Consider the following 17377-nt stretch of genomic DNA (forward strand, 5'->3'; position numbering starts at 1 on the left):
CAACCTGTCTGTCGAGGCTCTGCACAGCCGGCCACAGCTCCTGGAGGACGCGTCTAACGACCCGTAGCTCCGACTGTCAGTCGCGAAGCTCCCCGCGGCCAGCTGCTTGCAGAGAAATCCCTCAGATTAAACGTTCAAACCTGAAGGCTGTAGGCTACAAAAACGTAGCCACGGTACCCTCGCGCAGCGAGAAGATGAAAGGGAACAGATCCTCTGACAATACCGGCTGATATAGCCGGTGTCACGTGGGTCACAGGTGACTTTGTTGTTATTGGTACTCGAGCTGCGCATTCGCGCGATGGACATATCCAGTGCTAAAGCACCGCCTCTGGCGGTCAGTAGGGACGAAATAGAACTCACCAGTCTGCTCCAGCATGTGGTGGTTGCATTCTCCAGCCACCTTCCTTGTGTGTGTGTTTTCCCTTTCCCTGTCTGTGTGGGCGTGGTGCCTGTCACTCCTGGCTCCCGGCTCAAATCCCCACCAGCTGCAAACAGTTGAGCACTCTCCTCTGCGACACACCTGATTCCCATCAGCCATTACGGATGGTATATCAACGGAGGCTCCACAACCTGTCAGCGCCAGATCGTTGTTAAACCCCAGTGGATTACGCTTCAGTGGATTACGTTCCAGTGGATTAAAACTCCGGAGGATACTCTTCAGTGGATTACGCTACAGTGGATACTCTCCAGCCGGATTATCTCCTCCAAATAAAACCTTTGTAACACACTGCCGTGTCCTGCGTTTGGGTTCTCTCAGATAACCGTAACAGAACGATCTGGCCAGTATGGATCCAGCGGACACCGGCTACCAGGCCAAAACTACGGACGAACTCTGCCAAGCCCTGGCCAGTCAAGGCGCTCTCGTGGGGCATCATGATACAGTTCTCCGTGAGGCATTGGAGACTCTCCGGAACCTCTCCGTTAATGTGCAAAGAATCGGCACGCAGGTAGAACTGCTCACTTCACAGGCTTTTCCTCCGCAGCACGCTGCACAGCCGACAGCCCCTCCCCCCCCTCCTGCCGCACTCCTCCATCAGCTACGAGAGGCTGTCATTCCAACACCTGAACGATACGCTGGAGATTTGGGTAATTGTAGAGCCTTTTTGTTCCAGTGTACGTTAGTTTTTGAGCAGCAGCCTAGTACTTATCACACAGATGGGGCTAGGGTACCATATGTAATGAGCCTGTTGAGGGGGAGGGCTTTATATTGGGCTACAGCTGTTAGGGAGAGCCAGCCACACATTTGCTGGTCATATGATACTTTCATTTCCGAAAAGAAAAAAGTTTTTGATCATCTGGTACGGGGGAGGGATGCTGCTAGGCGCCTTCTTTCTCTCCGGCAGGGCTCCCGTAGTGTAGCCGAAATTTCAGTGGAGTTTAGAACAGTGGCTTCCGACTCACGCTGGAATAACGAGTCACTACAGGATGCTTTTCTTCAGGGGCTGAACGAAGCAATTAAAGATGAGCTAGCGGCTAGGGATGATCCAGGTAGCTTGGATAATTTAATAGCCACAGCCATTAAGATTGATAATCGCCTCAGAGAGAGACGTAGGGATAGGACTAGCCGTCACTCCAATCCCAGCGACTTCTCACTTGATCCCCGAAATGGAACCGCCACTACCCCTATTCCCCGATCTTTCCCGACTCCTTACTCAGCCTCATCCCATGGAGATGAGCCCATGCAAGTGGGAAGGGCCCGCCTCTCACCATCTGAGCGTGCTAGAAGGATCCATGCTGGGGAATGTGTTTATTGCAGCCAAACCAGTCATCTCGTTTCCTCCTGTCCTAGTCTGCCAAAAGGTCAGGCTCGTCAGTAGCTGTGGGGATTCTGGCGAGCCCTTCCTCCTCTCTCAACCCCCGACCCAGAACGCAGCTAGAAGCCATGCTTTGCTGCAACCAACAGTCCCTACCCCTGCTCGCCTTAGTGGACTCGGGGGCGGATGAGAATTTTTTGGACATTGACATTGCAGCTCAGGCAGGAATTTCCTGCAAAGTGTTAGATTCACCTCTTAGTGCTAATGCTCTAAATGGAAAATTCCTGGCCCAAGTCACTCACCGCACCAAGCCAGTAAACCTCATTCTGTCTGGAAACCATCGTGAGTTTATTCAGTTTCACCTAATTTCCTCACCTCAGGCCCCCATAGTGTTGGGCCATCCCTGGTTAAGAACTCACAACCCCCAGATTGATTGGGTAACTGGCAAGATCATTAGTTGGAGTTATTTTTGCTTATCCTCATGCCTGCAGTCTGCCCTACCGCCAGCAGAGGCCGCCTCTCCACCACTCAAGATCGAGCCGCCTGACCTGTCATCTGTTCCCACTGAATATCATAACCTAGGAGAGGTGTTCAGTAAACAGCGAGCTCTTTCTCTTCCTCCTCATCGACCCTACGACTGTCCCATTAACCTCCTTCCCGGGGCCCCTCTGCCTTCCTCACGTCTGTTCAACCTATCTCGCCCTGAGAGAAAATCCATGGAAAATTACATCCATGACTCCCTGGCTGCTGGTGTCATTCGGCCATCCTCCTCCCCGGTCGGTGCTGGCTTTTTCTTCGTCTCCAAGAAGGACCGCTCACTGCGGCCCTGCATTGATTACAGGGGTTTCAATGCCATTACTGTAAAAAACAAATACCCACTACCCCTCATTAACTCCGCCTTTGAACCCCTCCACGAAGCCACCATTTTTTCCAAACTGGACCTCCGCAATGCCTACCACCTCGTCAGAATCCGAGAAGGGGACGAATGGAAGACGGCTTTTAACACACCACTCGGTCACTTCGAGTATCTGGTGATGCCTTTTGGACTGACGAATGCCCCTGCAGTCTTTCAGTCAATGGTGAACGATGTGCTCCGTGACCTCCTCAACCGATCAGTCTTTGTCTACCTGGATGACATCCTCATATTCTCTCGTAACAAGGAGGAGCACATTATCCATGTCAGGCAGGTGCTGCAGAGACTCCGGGAGAACAGACTCTTTGTAAAGGCGGAGAAATGCGAATTCCATGTCAACACAGTCTCATTCCTGGGCTACATCGTTGAGGAAGGAAAGCTTAGGTCCGACCCTGAGAAGATCCAAGCGGTGGTGGGGTGGCCCAAACCAACCTCAGTCAAACTGCTTCAACAGTTTCTTGGTTTCGCCAATTTCTATCGGCGCTTCATCAGGGACTACAGCAGAGTGGCGGGTCCTTTAACCAGACTCACTTCCCCCATAACTGGCTTTTCCTGGACCCCAGAGTGCGATGAAGCCTTTTCAGAGCTAAAGAGACTCTTCACCACTGCCCCTGTGCTCATCCACCCTGATTCCTCTCGCCAGTTCGTTGTGGAGGTCGATGCCTCCAACACCGGGGTAGGAGCAGTTATTTCCCAGCACTCGGAACGAGACCAAAAATTGCATCCTTGTGCATTTTTCTCTCGCCGCCTCACCCCAGCTGAGAAGAACTATGACGTGGGTAACAGAGAGCTGCTGGCTGTCAAACTTGCCCTAGAGGAGTGGAGGCACTGGCTGGAGGGAGCTGAACTCCCTTTTATTGTATGGACGGACCACAAGAACCTGGCGTACATCCAATCTGCCAAGCGCCTTAACTCCCGTCAGGCTCGATGGGCCCTGTATTTCGGCCGCTTCTCATTCACCCTCACCTACCGTCCAGGGTCATGGAACCTCAAGCCTGACGCCCTCTCTCGCCAGTTCGCTTCCGATGGACCAGCTGCCAGTCCAGACACTATCCTGCCTGCCTCCTGCGTGGTGGGGGCTGTTACCTTGGAGATTGAGTCATTGGTCAGGGAGGCCCAGCGAGCGCAGCCTAGCCCAGGTAACTGCCAGGCTAATTGTCTTTTTGTGCCTACCCCTGTTCGCTCCAAGGTCCTGCAGTGGGCACACACCTCTCGTTTCTCATGTCATCCTGGTGTCCATCGCACACTGTTCGTTCTCAAACAACGCTTCTGGTGGCCTTCCATGGCTCAAGACACCAGGACCTTTGTTGCTGCCTGTACAGTGTGTGCCCGCGCCAAGTCCTCCCACCAGCCTCCCGCTGGCCTGCTTCGCCCACTGCCAGTACCTAGTCGCCCTTGGTCGCATGTGGCATTGGATTTTGTTACTGGACTTCCACCTTCACAAGGAAATACCATCATCCTAACTATTGACTATTGGACAGATTCTCAAAGATGGTACACTTTGTGGCTCTTTCCAAACTTCCCACTGCCCGAGATACTGCAGATCTTCTGGTCAACCATGTAGTTCGACTTCATGGGATCCCCACCGACATCGTCTCTGACCGGGGCCCCCAGTTCATTTCCCACGTTTGGAAGGCCTTCTGTCAGGCTCTGGGAGCATCGGTGAGCCTGTCATCTGGCTATCATCCTCAGACGAACGGGCAAACAGAACAGGCCAACCAGGATCTGGGGTCGGCCCTTCGTTGTGTGGCTTTCAAGAACCCTTCGTCATGGGTCCCACATCTGCCATGGATCCCACATCTGCCATGGATCGAGTATGCCCACAACTCCCTGCCAAGTGCAGCCACAGGTATTTCACCTTTTCATTGTGCCATGGGTTTCCAACCACCTCTGTTTCCAGCCCAGGAAGAGGAAGTTGCTGTTCCCTCCGTTCAGACCCACCTTCGTCGCTGTTGTAAGGTGTGGAGGGACACCCGAGCAGCCCTGCTCCACTCCGCTGCCCGCAACCGCCTCATCGCAGACCGCCACAGGACCCAGGCCCCCAACTACTTACCAGGTCAGAGTGTTTGGCTTTCGTCCAAAGATCTCCCACTCAAGACAGAGTCAAAGAAACTTACCCCACGGTATGTCGGCCCCTTCATCATCGACTCCATTATTAATCCATCTGCAGTCAAACTCAAACTTCCCTCACACATGAAGGTTCATCCAACATTTCATGTATCTCTGTTGAAACCTGTTGCCAGCAGTCCTTTGTCTCTTCCAGTGAGTGTTCCCCCACCCCCCCGCATCATCAATAATCATCCAACGTACACCGTCAGGCGATTGTTGGACGTTCGTCTCCGTGGAAGGGGATTCCAATATCTGGTGGATTGGGAGGGCTATGGTCTAGAGGAGAGGTGTTGGGTTCCCCGGCGAGACATCGTGGGCGCATCTCTGATACGGGACTTCCACCGGGATAACCCTGGAAGACCTGGTAAACCTGGTAGACCGCCTGGAGGCGTCCCTTAAGGGGGGGGTACTGTGGTGGTTGCATTCTCCAGCCACCTTCCTTGTGTGTGTGTTTTCCCTTTCCCTGTCTGTGTGGGCGTGGTGCCTGTCACTCCTGGCTCCCGGCTCAAATCTCCACCAGCTGCAAACAGTTGAGCACTCTCCTCTGCGACACACCTGATTCCCATCAGCCATTACGGATGGTATATCAGCGGAGGCTCCACAACCTGTCAGCGCCAGATCGTTGTTAAACCCCAGTGGATTACGCTTCAGTGGATTACGTTCCAGTGGATTAAAACTCCGGAGGATACTCTTCAGTGGATTACGCTCCAGTGGATACTCTCCAGCCGGATTATCTCCTCCAAATAAAACCTTTGTAACACACTGCCGTGTCCTGCGTTTGGGTTCTCTCAGATAACCGTAACACAGCATAGCCCTTTAGTTATTTGTCTTTCTCTCTCTGGATTTGTATATGTGTATTTGTTGTGAACTCTTTGTTTTATAAAACCTGCCTCCTGAGTTGTTTTGTCTACAAACTTTGAATTGTTCCAAAGAAACGTTCAAATTATTCAAGTTATTTGTTGCATGGTAGAGGAAACAGCAACAGAAAAATACCCTTTGAGTTCTGCATACTCCTGAAAAAATTTAATAAAACGGTATCTTCGTGTAGTCTCAAAAAATACAATTGTACATTTTGAATTTTCCTTTTTTTTTTGTTTCTTGGCCTTGTAGCATAAGTCCAATGGCTTTGTACCAGTCTGCAGCCAGGAGTTTGGGAGCCACTGACGTAAAAGTTCAGGATAATAACAAGCTACACTCGTGCTTTGTGTCACTGGGTCAATACACACTCATGACGGCAGTCGAAACAAGTAAAGTGACGGGGTCATTAGTTTGCCAATGACCTATGAGCTTATTACAGCATGCCCTCGGGGAAGAGAAACCCCACTACCCAGCGACATTACCAGGGTGTTGTGAGGGTGACATGATCTGATTATGGGCAACAACGGGATAATACCCAAGAATGAGCTCTGATTTAGTAAATTATCACAATGGAGCCATGGAGCAAGAATGCCTCCAACAACACACGTGTATTGTATTCCATTCATGCACTAACTACAGAAAACAAACAAACACAGCTATTACATTATTGGATTGACCTGAAAATAATTGGCCTAGGTCTTCCTGGAAAGTCCAGTTCAAACCACTTGGGTGTCATGGAAACTTTCGTCACCAAAAAGGCAGTAGGGGGCTTCTCTTATGTTGACCAGTTAATCAACATATGTGTTTTTCCCAACCCGGTATCACGGCAAGATGTGAACATGTGACGATTTACCATGCTGGGAGACGTGAATATGTCACGATTTCAAACGTGACAGTTACACGGTATTGTTAACCCATGTTAACCAGTGGAGAAATAACCGGTAATACCAACCAAATGCTACCCCGACGTAATGATTTATTTTGTAATAGTCACACTCGATTACGCCGATTTTCTTGTTGCCCCAGCTGGTCGACATCTCTTTTAGCAGAAACAAAGGCTACATTAATGTATTAAATCGATGTTAATCCGTGTGTGTGAATGTGGAATTAACAGACGTGACGTTGTGCGATTGAGTTGCCAGGCAACAGCTTCGGTTCATGTTAATTTACAACTCTTCAACTACAACCGTAGTTATATTTAAAAACATGTTAGAAGGCCTCACGAAATACTTTAATGCAAATTCAAATGTAAATGTGAAGGAATGTGTGTATAACAAAATACATCGGTCATAAACGAAACCGGAAACAGACGTAGGCAAGATCCTCAGCTCGATGATTGGATGGTTTAGCCGCAATGCATGCTGGGATTTGGTGTTTATGTGATGTGAAATCTGAAAACGTTTTTTAAAAATACAATAATACTTTATTCCGAGTGTGCTTGCTTTTCTCTTTGAAAGTCATCACATAACGGCATTGTGATACACGGTTCGGCTGCATTAAATATTACATATCTGCCGTAATTCTCTATTTATAAAGCCCTGCTGAGAAGACTTCTAGACAAACAGGAGAACTGCCGCCAAAACTGAAGATGTGACGTGGATCATAAATATATAAGCAATTAAACAACATCTTACATTTCTTTTCACACAATACGTCTCCTTGCAGTATCAACACTAATTCGGCTGACTTGTATATTTGATCCAATTGGTAGATAGGCTGTATTTACACCATAACGGTGCACAGCTGATAGAAAGGGACACCTGGTGGTTAAAGCACGTTATTGAATTGTCGTATTTTATTATTAGATATTAATAGGAGGATGTGCAAAACAGACAAACTAATAAGGCTTAATTTAAACATTAAAGAGTACTTTAGGTTAAGGTCTTCTTTTGAATAAGAAAAAAGCTTTAAGAAGAATATGGAGGGATGAAACCCTCTTGAAACCGCAGGTCCTTCCTTCCTGCAGCGGTCAGCCTTTACAACCAGCACTGCCCCTAGTAGACCCTCCTACACACACCACAACACAGACTATAACACCCCTTGCTGCTAAATACAAACCAACTTTGTGCAATATGTGCTATATGTGCAATATATATATGCCATTAATAACTGTGTCATTTATTAGTAGAGAATAACGAATAATGAATATACTTTATAGGGATCCTATTAATATCTAATAATAAAATAATAACATGCTTTAACCACTAGTTGTCCCTTTATATCAGCTGTGCACCTTTATGGTGTAAATACAGCCTATCTACCAATTGGATCAAATATAAAAGTCAGCCGAATTAGTGTTGATACTGCAAGGAGACGTATTGTGTGAAAAGAAATGTAAGATGTTGTTTAATTGCTTATATATTTATGATCCACGTCACATCTTCAGTTTTGGCGGCAGTTCTCCTGTTTGTCTAGAAGTCTTCTCAGCAGGGCTTTATAAATAGAGAATTACGGCAGATATGTAATATTTAATGCAGCCGAACCGTGTATCACAATGCCGTTATGTGATGACTTTCAAAGAGAAAAGCAAGCACACTCGGAATAAAGTATTATTGTATTTTTAAAAAACGTTTTCAGATTTCACATCACATAAACACCAAATCCCAGCATGCATTGCGGCTAAACCATCCAATCATCGAGCTGAGGATCTTGCCTACGTCTGTTTCCGGTTTCGTTTATGACCGATGTATTTTGTTATACACACATTCCTTCACATTTACATTTGAATTTGCATTAAAGTATTTCGTGAGGCCTTCTAACATGTTTTTAAATATAACTACGGTTGTAGTTGAAGAGTTTGTAAATTAACATGAACCGAAGCTGTTGCCTGGCAACTCAATCGCACAACGTCACGTCCGTTAATTCCACATTCACACACACGGATTAACATCGATTTAATACATTAATGTAGCCTTTGTTTCTGCTAAAAGAGGTGTCGACCAGCTGGGGCAACAAGAAAATCGGCGTAATCGAGTGTGACTATTACAAAATAAATCATTACGTCGGAGTAGCATTTGGTTGGTATTACCGGTTATTTCTCCACTGGTTAACATGGGTTAACAATACCGTGTAACTGTCACGTTTGAAATCGTGACATCTTCACGTCTCCCAGCATGGTAAATCGTCACATGTTCACGTCTTGCCGTGATACCGGGTTGGTTTTTCCAGCTAAAGATAGACAGTAAAGCTTTCCATAACGTAAAGAGGAGGGTCTTTGAGTAGCTACTGTTGCCCTTCAGACGGATGGTTGGAGATGAGATTTTGACAAGATAGTAGATCTGTTTGCCTTTTATGATGCCGGAACACAGATTAGTTTAAAAGAACAATGCAACTAAAAGATATAGTGTGAACAATGTTGACCAGTCTGATAAAAGTACATATCAAACTTCTCTCAATTAGCTGCTTACTTTAAGTGATGCGGTCATACCTAAGCACGGTCCCACAGTACAAGAATGCTGGTCAATTTACATAACAGATTTATTTTGTGTGTTTTTGTCTGTGTTGTTGTCTGACACAGCTCCTAGCAACTAGTGGTGCAACAGTTTGATACCTTCACCAGTCTGTGTTGATACGAATGTATACATAATTTGATTTTTAAAGGCGGACATAGACATGTGTTATACATAAAGTATTGGACATATATATACATTTATTAAAGAAAAATATATTATTTTGTATTAAAGTGTCAACAGAATAACATGTATTAAAAAAGAAATGTTTTGCTTCTCTATCTTTGAAGGTATAACCTTAGTATTTTTTAAATTCTGGTTATAGCCTAGTAATGCATTTATCCTCCCATTAAAAAAGGGTGGTACAAAGGGATAGTAAAAATAGAAATACACAGAGGAAAAACTAGGCACTCAAATGTTTTTTTTCCAGGTCAAGAACAAAACATATGACATTTGGTCAATAATTAGATTCAACAATTTAAATTAGAGGACATTTTAACTACATTAAATATGTGGGGTTGCCTCAAGGCCCCTCCCAGATCTCCTTGTGAATCCATGTTTAATATACAGTGTTGGGTGTAACGCGTTACAAAAGTAACGTAGTTACAGTAATATATTACTTGTTGCTGTAACGAAGTAATGTAACGCATTACTAATGAAATGTGGGTAATATATTACCCGTTACAATGCTCAGTAACGCAGTTACAACACATTTTAACCCGAAATTAAATGGTGTTTTGTTTTTTAACAATGTACTAACATAGCGAGACATTCCGACACCAGACATACGTGCGAGTAGATTAGTAAACCAGGTGTTTACCCTTCAGGCCTCGCGCCGGGATGTATTCAAAAAAGAGAACGGAGCGAAAAATACTAACAACAAATTGTGTCAGGTGCGCGTGACCTGCTCCGCTGCGCGTGCATCATTTCCAAAGTGCTTCCACAGCAGTGACACACATCTGTGGATAATCATTTATACGAACATGGTTAAAGCAACCGTCACTAAACGCCAGCACCACTGCATCTACTGCAGACCGTAGCAACGGGTCAGAAGGGGACATCACGTTACCCTCCGCTGTGGACACTAGCTGACTCCCGCCTGACTCGCCGCCCTCAACCCCGGAGCAGCACTCTTCGTCGCCCGAAACTACGCCGCCCCTCTGCGGCCCGCAGGTGCCAGCCAGGATACCACGGCAACACAGAGCCTGCCCAGGTAAATCTAAACAAGTACCCGCCTGTACAGTGGGGTTAGGCGGTCATTTTGCAGCTCGTGGTATACAAATAGACAAGGGCTAGAATATGTGAAAATAGTGCCATATTCTGCCATGCCTGTAGAAATGTTGGGTCAAAAATAATGCATACAATAGCACAGATGCCTTCACCACGAATGGCTACACAAAGATCTCATATCCCAAGCTTATCAACAAGCTAATGTTGCAGCTGAAATGATCACACAAAGTCAACCTCACATGATGATGTGATCCAGTTTTCAAGCACAGTAAATGTTCTCTACCCAGAGTATATGATGGGACCAAGGTGATGTTTAGTAGGCTACATGGTTTTAATAATACTTTTGCTTTTCAATGTTTGCCATTTCAAACCATGAGCTGGTTCAAATAATATTTGCCTTGATTTACAATATGTTCTCATTTCTTTTATCAGTACAGTTTTGAAGCTTTTGTGCTTTTCTTTGCCACAGTCCACTTTGGACTGTATGAGATATTTCAGGATTGCACTTTTAACTCACTTGAAATGTTCTCACTTGCGTGGTTTCAAAACATAACAAATGCTATAATCTGTTCATTGGGACCATCAATGCTATTTCTCATTGCTGTTGCCGGCCACTATTGCTCATGTAAACCTGCTACTGCTGCGCCCCCTGTAATCTCAGAGGCACCCTGAGTCATGTTGTTCTGGTACCGGGCCTGTACACGGCCACATACTAAACAAAATACAGAGACCATTCCGTGTCCTGTTAGTGTTTACTTCCTGTCTGCCTTCTTCTGGTGATTTATCTGACGTCCAGCGCTCCGTCTTTTAACCTCTTTTCCTTTCTCTTTCTTGATCCTCCTTAGCAACCTTCGTTATAGTCCTTGACAGTGGTCTGTACTGCTGTATTAACAACGTGTCACATGTTAAGAATTTACGATCAGAATGGAGTATTCAACTAAGCCGTGTAATACAAGTTGTCAGTAGCCTTAAGGGCCTACACAGTTTTTATGCTATACCACATTGCCCTTCATTGGATGTATAATGAGCTGCACTAAACTACATTTTAGCATTTAAAATACCTAGCCATTCTTTTGCGGTTATTTTGGTGAAAGTAACTAGAAAAGTAACTAAAGTAGTGTAACTCATTACATTTCAGAGAGAGTAATTTTGTAATGTAACTTATTACTTTCAAAAGAGAGTAATAAGTAATATGTAATATATTACATTTTGGAAGTAACTTGCCCAACACTGTTAATATATGAGCAGGAGCCTGGTGAATGTGTCAAGTGTAACATGAATAATTACAGTTTGGATCCCCATTTCTGTTTTTTGGATGACCTGGTTGGTGCATCCTTTATCCTGGCCATAGAGGAAATAAACGGCTGAGACCAGCAGAAATAAAGCTGGTGAAGAGAGGGAGGAAAAGAAAGAAAGGGAGAACGATAGAGGGGGGGGGGGGGTAGTTAAATCCATTTCTCACTATCCCTCCCTCTGGGCATTTCCCTGCTGGCACAGTATGTGTAGAGGCTGCAGCATATTAAAACCACCACTATGCCATGTACTGTGTGTGTGTTTTACTTATAGGTGCATATATATGTATATTTTATCACGTGTTTGCATATGTGGATTTTTAACGTGTGCATCAGAATCCATATATTTGCATAGTGAAGATAGGACATGCTTGCAAGTGAGCATCAGTTGATGTGTTTATATGTGTGGGAGTATGTTTGCTAATGTTTACTCCTCTATTTTTGACAGTGTGTACGGTGTGTATGACTCACCGTTTTCCACACCAGATGCTTCACAGCCATCTTCATCATCGCAGTCATCCCCACTCCCTCTTTCTGTCTGTGTGCTCCCTCCCTCCTCTTCCTCCACCTTTCCTCTAGTTTTGCTCGCCCAGCCGAGTTCCACTAACAGCTCCTAAATAAAACACACACACAGAAACACACAAATGTAAAACGTTGCACGTACACAAGCATCTATGAATGACAGTGTGTTGTAACTTCTGATCTCCTACCATCATCATATCAAAATTGGGATAATAATTGCCATCACTTTATTACATGTTGTTTATTTTTGTATGATTTGTGGTATGACTATCGTTAACTTGTTAATGTTAACTATGACTTGTGATTGTTTGCTCGTAACCTCTCCTGCACAATGTACTTAATTATTAATTGAAATCACTCACTGCCTCTTTTATATATGTGTATATGTGCAAAAATGTCATAACTATAGGTTACGTACGTAACCCCAGTTTTCAGAGTAACATGAAGTGAGATGTCTCACTATGGGATGCGCCTCAACGCGTATGCAAACAGAAGCATCAATCTCATTACGCCAATCCTGATTGGCTGGTGATCTTGACGTCTACGTCAGGGAATCCACCCACCCTTTAAGTAGCTTGCGCTACGTCGCAGCGTCCTTCAAAATAAGCACCTCTTCTCGCTTCGCCTTAGCAAGAAGGGCCGTCTGGTGAGACATCTCACTTCATGTTACTCTGAGGACTGGGGTTACGTAAGTAACCTATAGTTCTCATTCATAACACTCCGTTCGATGTCTCACTATGGGATATTGAAACATTGCTAGACATGCTTATCTCGAAAATCACCAAAACAACCAGAACTTAACAGGTAGAACCCTGTCTCAACACGGGGTCCAGCACTGCACGGGCCACACTTGGAGCAGAGACATCTAGCCTGTAAAAGCGGACAAAAATAAGCAGTGAGGACCAGCTCGCTGCTGCACAAATGTCTTGGATGGAAACACCCTTGAACAAAGCCCAGGATGTAGCCAGTCCACGAGTAGAATGAGCATGCAGGCCCGTTGGTGCCTGCAAACCCTGACTCGTATAAGCCAGAGCAATCGCTTCCACAATCCAGTGGGAGAGCTGTTGCCTGGCAACGGGCTTGCCCTTATGAGGGTTAGCCCAGGATACAAAGAGTTGGTCATTGCATCTAAACTCTTTTGACCTGTCCATATAGGTGCGTAAAGCACGGACTGGGCACAGCAAATTCGGCCGCTGTTCCTCAGAGGAACACAGTGGCGGAGGAAATGCCTCAATGTCAATGGGGGTACATGAGCCAACCACCTTAGGTACAAAGGCAGGGTTGGGCTTCAGCAACACTCTCATTTGCCGCGGGGCAAACTGAGTGCATGAAGGATGTACAGAGAGCGCATGAATGTCACTGACTCGCTTGGCAGATGCCAGAGCCAGTAACAGCACTGTCTTCAGTGACAGGAGTTTCATGTCAGCTTCTTCCAGGGGTTCAAATGGAGGTCGAGTGAGCCCATCTAAAACCACTGCCAAGTCCCATAAGGGCACCAGTGACCTGGAGACAGGGAGGAGCCTGCGAGACCCTTTCATAAAACGGCAGACCAAGGGATGTTGGCTAGCCGTCTTTCCCTCAAAGCCCACAGGCATGCAGCAATAGCAGCCAGGTACACTTTGATCGTAGAGAAAGCTCTGTGTTTTATCAATCAGGTCCTGTAGAAATGATAGAATCACCCCGACAGGACATTGAAAAGAGATGTGTCGTTTTTTAAGGCACCACTCCTCAAACACCCTCCACTTACAGTCATAGAGGGACCTGGTGGAGGAAGCTCTTGCACTCTGAATATTGTGTATCACCTTCTGAGGGAGTCCAATGTATTCAGGGTATACCACTCACGGGCCAGGCCCATAGTGCCAAGCTATGAGAAAAATAAAAAATAAAAATCGTCCCCCCGCCTGAGACAGTATGTCCCTGCGTAGCGGGAGCTGCCACGGCTACCCGCACAGCAGCTGATATATCTCCGCCAGCCAGTACATTGCAAGCCAGTGTGGAGCTATTAGGATCAGTGTATGGCGTTGTTCTCTCACTCTGGCCAGAGTTGGGGGTGGGAACGCGTACAGAAGGACCGGAGGCCAAACGTGCGTAACGGTGCGTTTAAATCGCGCATTGAAAAGAACAGCTGACATTGAGCGTTTTCTTTTGATGCGAACAGATCCACCCGTAACGCACCCACAGCTGACTCACAATTATTGGATGTAGAGTCCAGTCTGCATATAGTGGTGCACCTCTGGACAGCAGATCTGCCCCGAGGTTCATCACTCCTGGTACGTGCGTTGCTCTCAGAGAGAGGAGACGTCCGCAGCTCCATAAGATCAGTTTGCGTGCCAGCATGTGTTACTGGAGAGAACGCAAACCCCCTTGGCGGTTTATATATGATATTGTGGTTGTGTTGTCTGTCCTCACGAGGACATGATGTCCTCTGATAAAAGGCAGAAAGCCTTTCAGGGTGAGAAACACCGCTAAAAGCTCCAGATAATTTGTGTGTGACCGTTGGAGGTGCTCCAGAGACCCCTCACAGGTCGACCTTCGTATATACCCCCCCAGCCCGTCAGACATGCGTCTGCGGTGACCACCTTCCGCGATAGGACAGCACCCATAGGCATGCCCCGTACTAGAAAAGTCGGGTGCAGCCAGTGGCGCAGTGCCATTATGAATTTCATAGTGAGCATCACTCTCTGCGCGCCATGACGCACGGGGTTCAGTCTGAGGGCAGCTACCCAGCGCTGAAACTCCCTCAGTCGTACCACCAGGATGGCTGACGCCATGAGCCCCAGTAACCGCAGACATGATCTGAAGAGAACATATTTGCGTGGCTGGAAATGAGCGAGGCAAGCCCTGAAGGCTTTCACTCTCTCTGCTGACAGGCGGGCTGTAAAGGGCACCGAATTCAGGCATAGGCCCAGGAAGAGTACAGTCTGGGCTGGGGACAACTTTTTGTCCCCAGCTGCTCTTTTCAGTGTTTATTACGAAACCCAGGTCGAGCAGGTGTTTTACGAGGACATTCGTCTGCGTAATAGCCTCTTGCTCCGACTGTGCGAGAAGGAGCCAATCGTCCAGATAAGTTGCCAGGCGAATACCCTGTTATCTTAACGGGGCTTAACGGAAGCCGTACAAACACTCGTGGGCTGAGAGACAGACCGAAGGGAAGTACTCTGTACTCGTAACAGACAATATAAGGGTATAGTATCAGGGTACAGTATATTATCCACACAGGAAATATCTGAGGTTCGCCTTTCTGAAATGCGAACCTCAGATATTTCCTGTGTGGATAATATACTGGGATGTGGAAATACGCGTCTTTCAGGTCGACTGATGTGAACCAATCGTTTTGGCGCACGAGACGCAACAGATGTGTGAGTGAGCATTCTGAATTTGTATCTTTTGAGATATTTGTTCAGAGCCCTCAAATCCAGTATTGGCCGAATCCCGTTCCCTCCCCGTTTGGGAACGAGGAAATACTTGGAATAAAAGCCGCTCTGACTCTGTTCAGAGGGTATTATAGATATAGCCTTCTTGTCTAGTAGCGAGAGGATCTCTTGCTCTAGAATATGGGCCAAATCTCCCCGGGCTTGCGAATGCAGAATGCCCAAAAAGTGAGGGGGGGTGACAGCGAATTGGAGTCTGTAACCCTGTGTTATTGTCTTGAAAACCCAAGCAGAATCTTTGAGCATCCTCCACTTTTCGATCCTCAAGGCGAGTGGAGATGTCACATCTCTGTTGTCTGCCCTCTGTGTCTTTATTTGTTGTGTTATGGGGCCCTCTAGTGTCTGAACACGGTGGTACCCCAGGTTGAAAACCCCGGTCGACACTGCGCATGTGCGTGGCGGTGATGCCTTCACAGCCCCGTCTGTGAAGAAAATATTTTATTGAGATCTGTGCATGGGAGAATTTGAGTGTTTTCCCTATGTGTCCTGTTTGTAATTTACACAGGGCAAAAGGCCAAAAGGCCCTGCCTTCCTGTGGGGGAAGTGTGACTAAATGCGCAGATGGCTTTAACAGATCAGTCCTTTGTTTCAACATGTGTGATATCGATTAGGATGGAAAGAGCGCGAATATAGGCCACTCCTATATTCTCTGTGTAGAATTGCGCTGTTCTGCTCTGTAAATGGGCAGTGTTGCCAGGGTTTTTCAATGAATGAGACACCTTGTAAATGCTCCCGGCCGTTGACTCTCAATAAACTCCGGTGTTTGATAAAGCGGATTCCAGTCTTCTATTTCTTCCATCACATTGCTGATCAGAAGTTTCTCTCACAGATTGGCGTCACGGACAGCATACCAACATATCTTCAGAGGCTGGTAAGTACATTTCTATTTTGAGATTGGCTTGCCAGTGTTTGACGGTATTATACATTTCCTGAAAGAACTGAGCTGCTGCAATTTGTTTTTGTTTCTCTACTCATTTACATTCGGAGGCTAATTATAACCTCGGGAATCGGTGTCAAGGGGGACGTTGTCCTGGCCGATTTTCCCTGTGGTTGCTGCTGGAGCATGTGCTCATGGAGCAAACACGGCCCATGTAAAAACAATAAGAATATTTGGGGCTAATAAATAACCTCGGAATATCGAATTTCATCGATTTCCTCTGTGTGTGTTTCTCGGAATTAAATCACCGGACAATTACACACAGCAAATATTCGGAGAGACCTTGAAAGAGAGCATCAGTAAAGTGGAGTTTCTGCATTAGAAGCAATGTGATAGATTTCCCAGTGCTTTGCCCGTGGCTTGGACTGCACAGCGCTGCACACGGAGGAAACTGTCTGTGATCGCTGCGATTTCGTCCCACACGGCAGGCTCATGTTTGATCGTCATGTCCTCGCAGAGCTCCGCCTGGTAGGCGGTCAGCAGCGAGGAGACATTGAGCGCCCTGGCGGACAAAGCTGCGGCTTTATAGGCTCGTTCGGTCATTGCTGACTGGAAGCGGTCTGCTTTTGCCGGTAGCGTGGGGTTCCTGCTCGGTGCCGAACTCAGCCGCGGTTGGAGGTGGGCTGCCACCAGCGGTTCCATGGGCGGCATGGGCGGCATGCGGAGCAGGCCGAGCTTCTCCATGCCGACACAGTCCAAAGAGGAGGCACCCTGGATTGGGGCCTTGTTGCTGAAAGGGTGGTCTCTCCACGAGGCCGACACCTCGTCTAGCATCTCTGGAAAGACTGGGAGAAGCTGCTTCCTCATCCTCGCTGCTTGGGGCAAGTTCTTCCCCTCATATTGAGATCTGGAGGTCTCCTTGGCCACTTCAGCCCAGGGGAT

General features: G+C 46.7%; 1 protein-coding gene across 3 annotated transcripts in view; it reads right to left on the bottom strand.

The window, feature by feature from the left end:
* Positions 1-17377, bottom strand: part of LOC117444950 (glypican-5-like) — a 120970-nt gene that overhangs the window by 22381 nt on the left and 81212 nt on the right. For all 3 annotated transcript variants that reach the window (XM_034080336.2, XM_034080335.2, XM_034080334.2), the window contains one exon: positions 12077-12218. In XM_034080336.2, the coding sequence (XP_033936227.1) occupies positions 12077-12218 (142 nt within the window). The remainder of the gene's footprint in view (positions 1-12076; positions 12219-17377) is intronic.

This window comes from Pseudochaenichthys georgianus, chromosome 4 (genome assembly GCF_902827115.2).
Source record: "Pseudochaenichthys georgianus chromosome 4, fPseGeo1.2, whole genome shotgun sequence".
NCBI lineage: Eukaryota > Metazoa > Chordata > Actinopteri > Perciformes > Channichthyidae > Pseudochaenichthys > Pseudochaenichthys georgianus.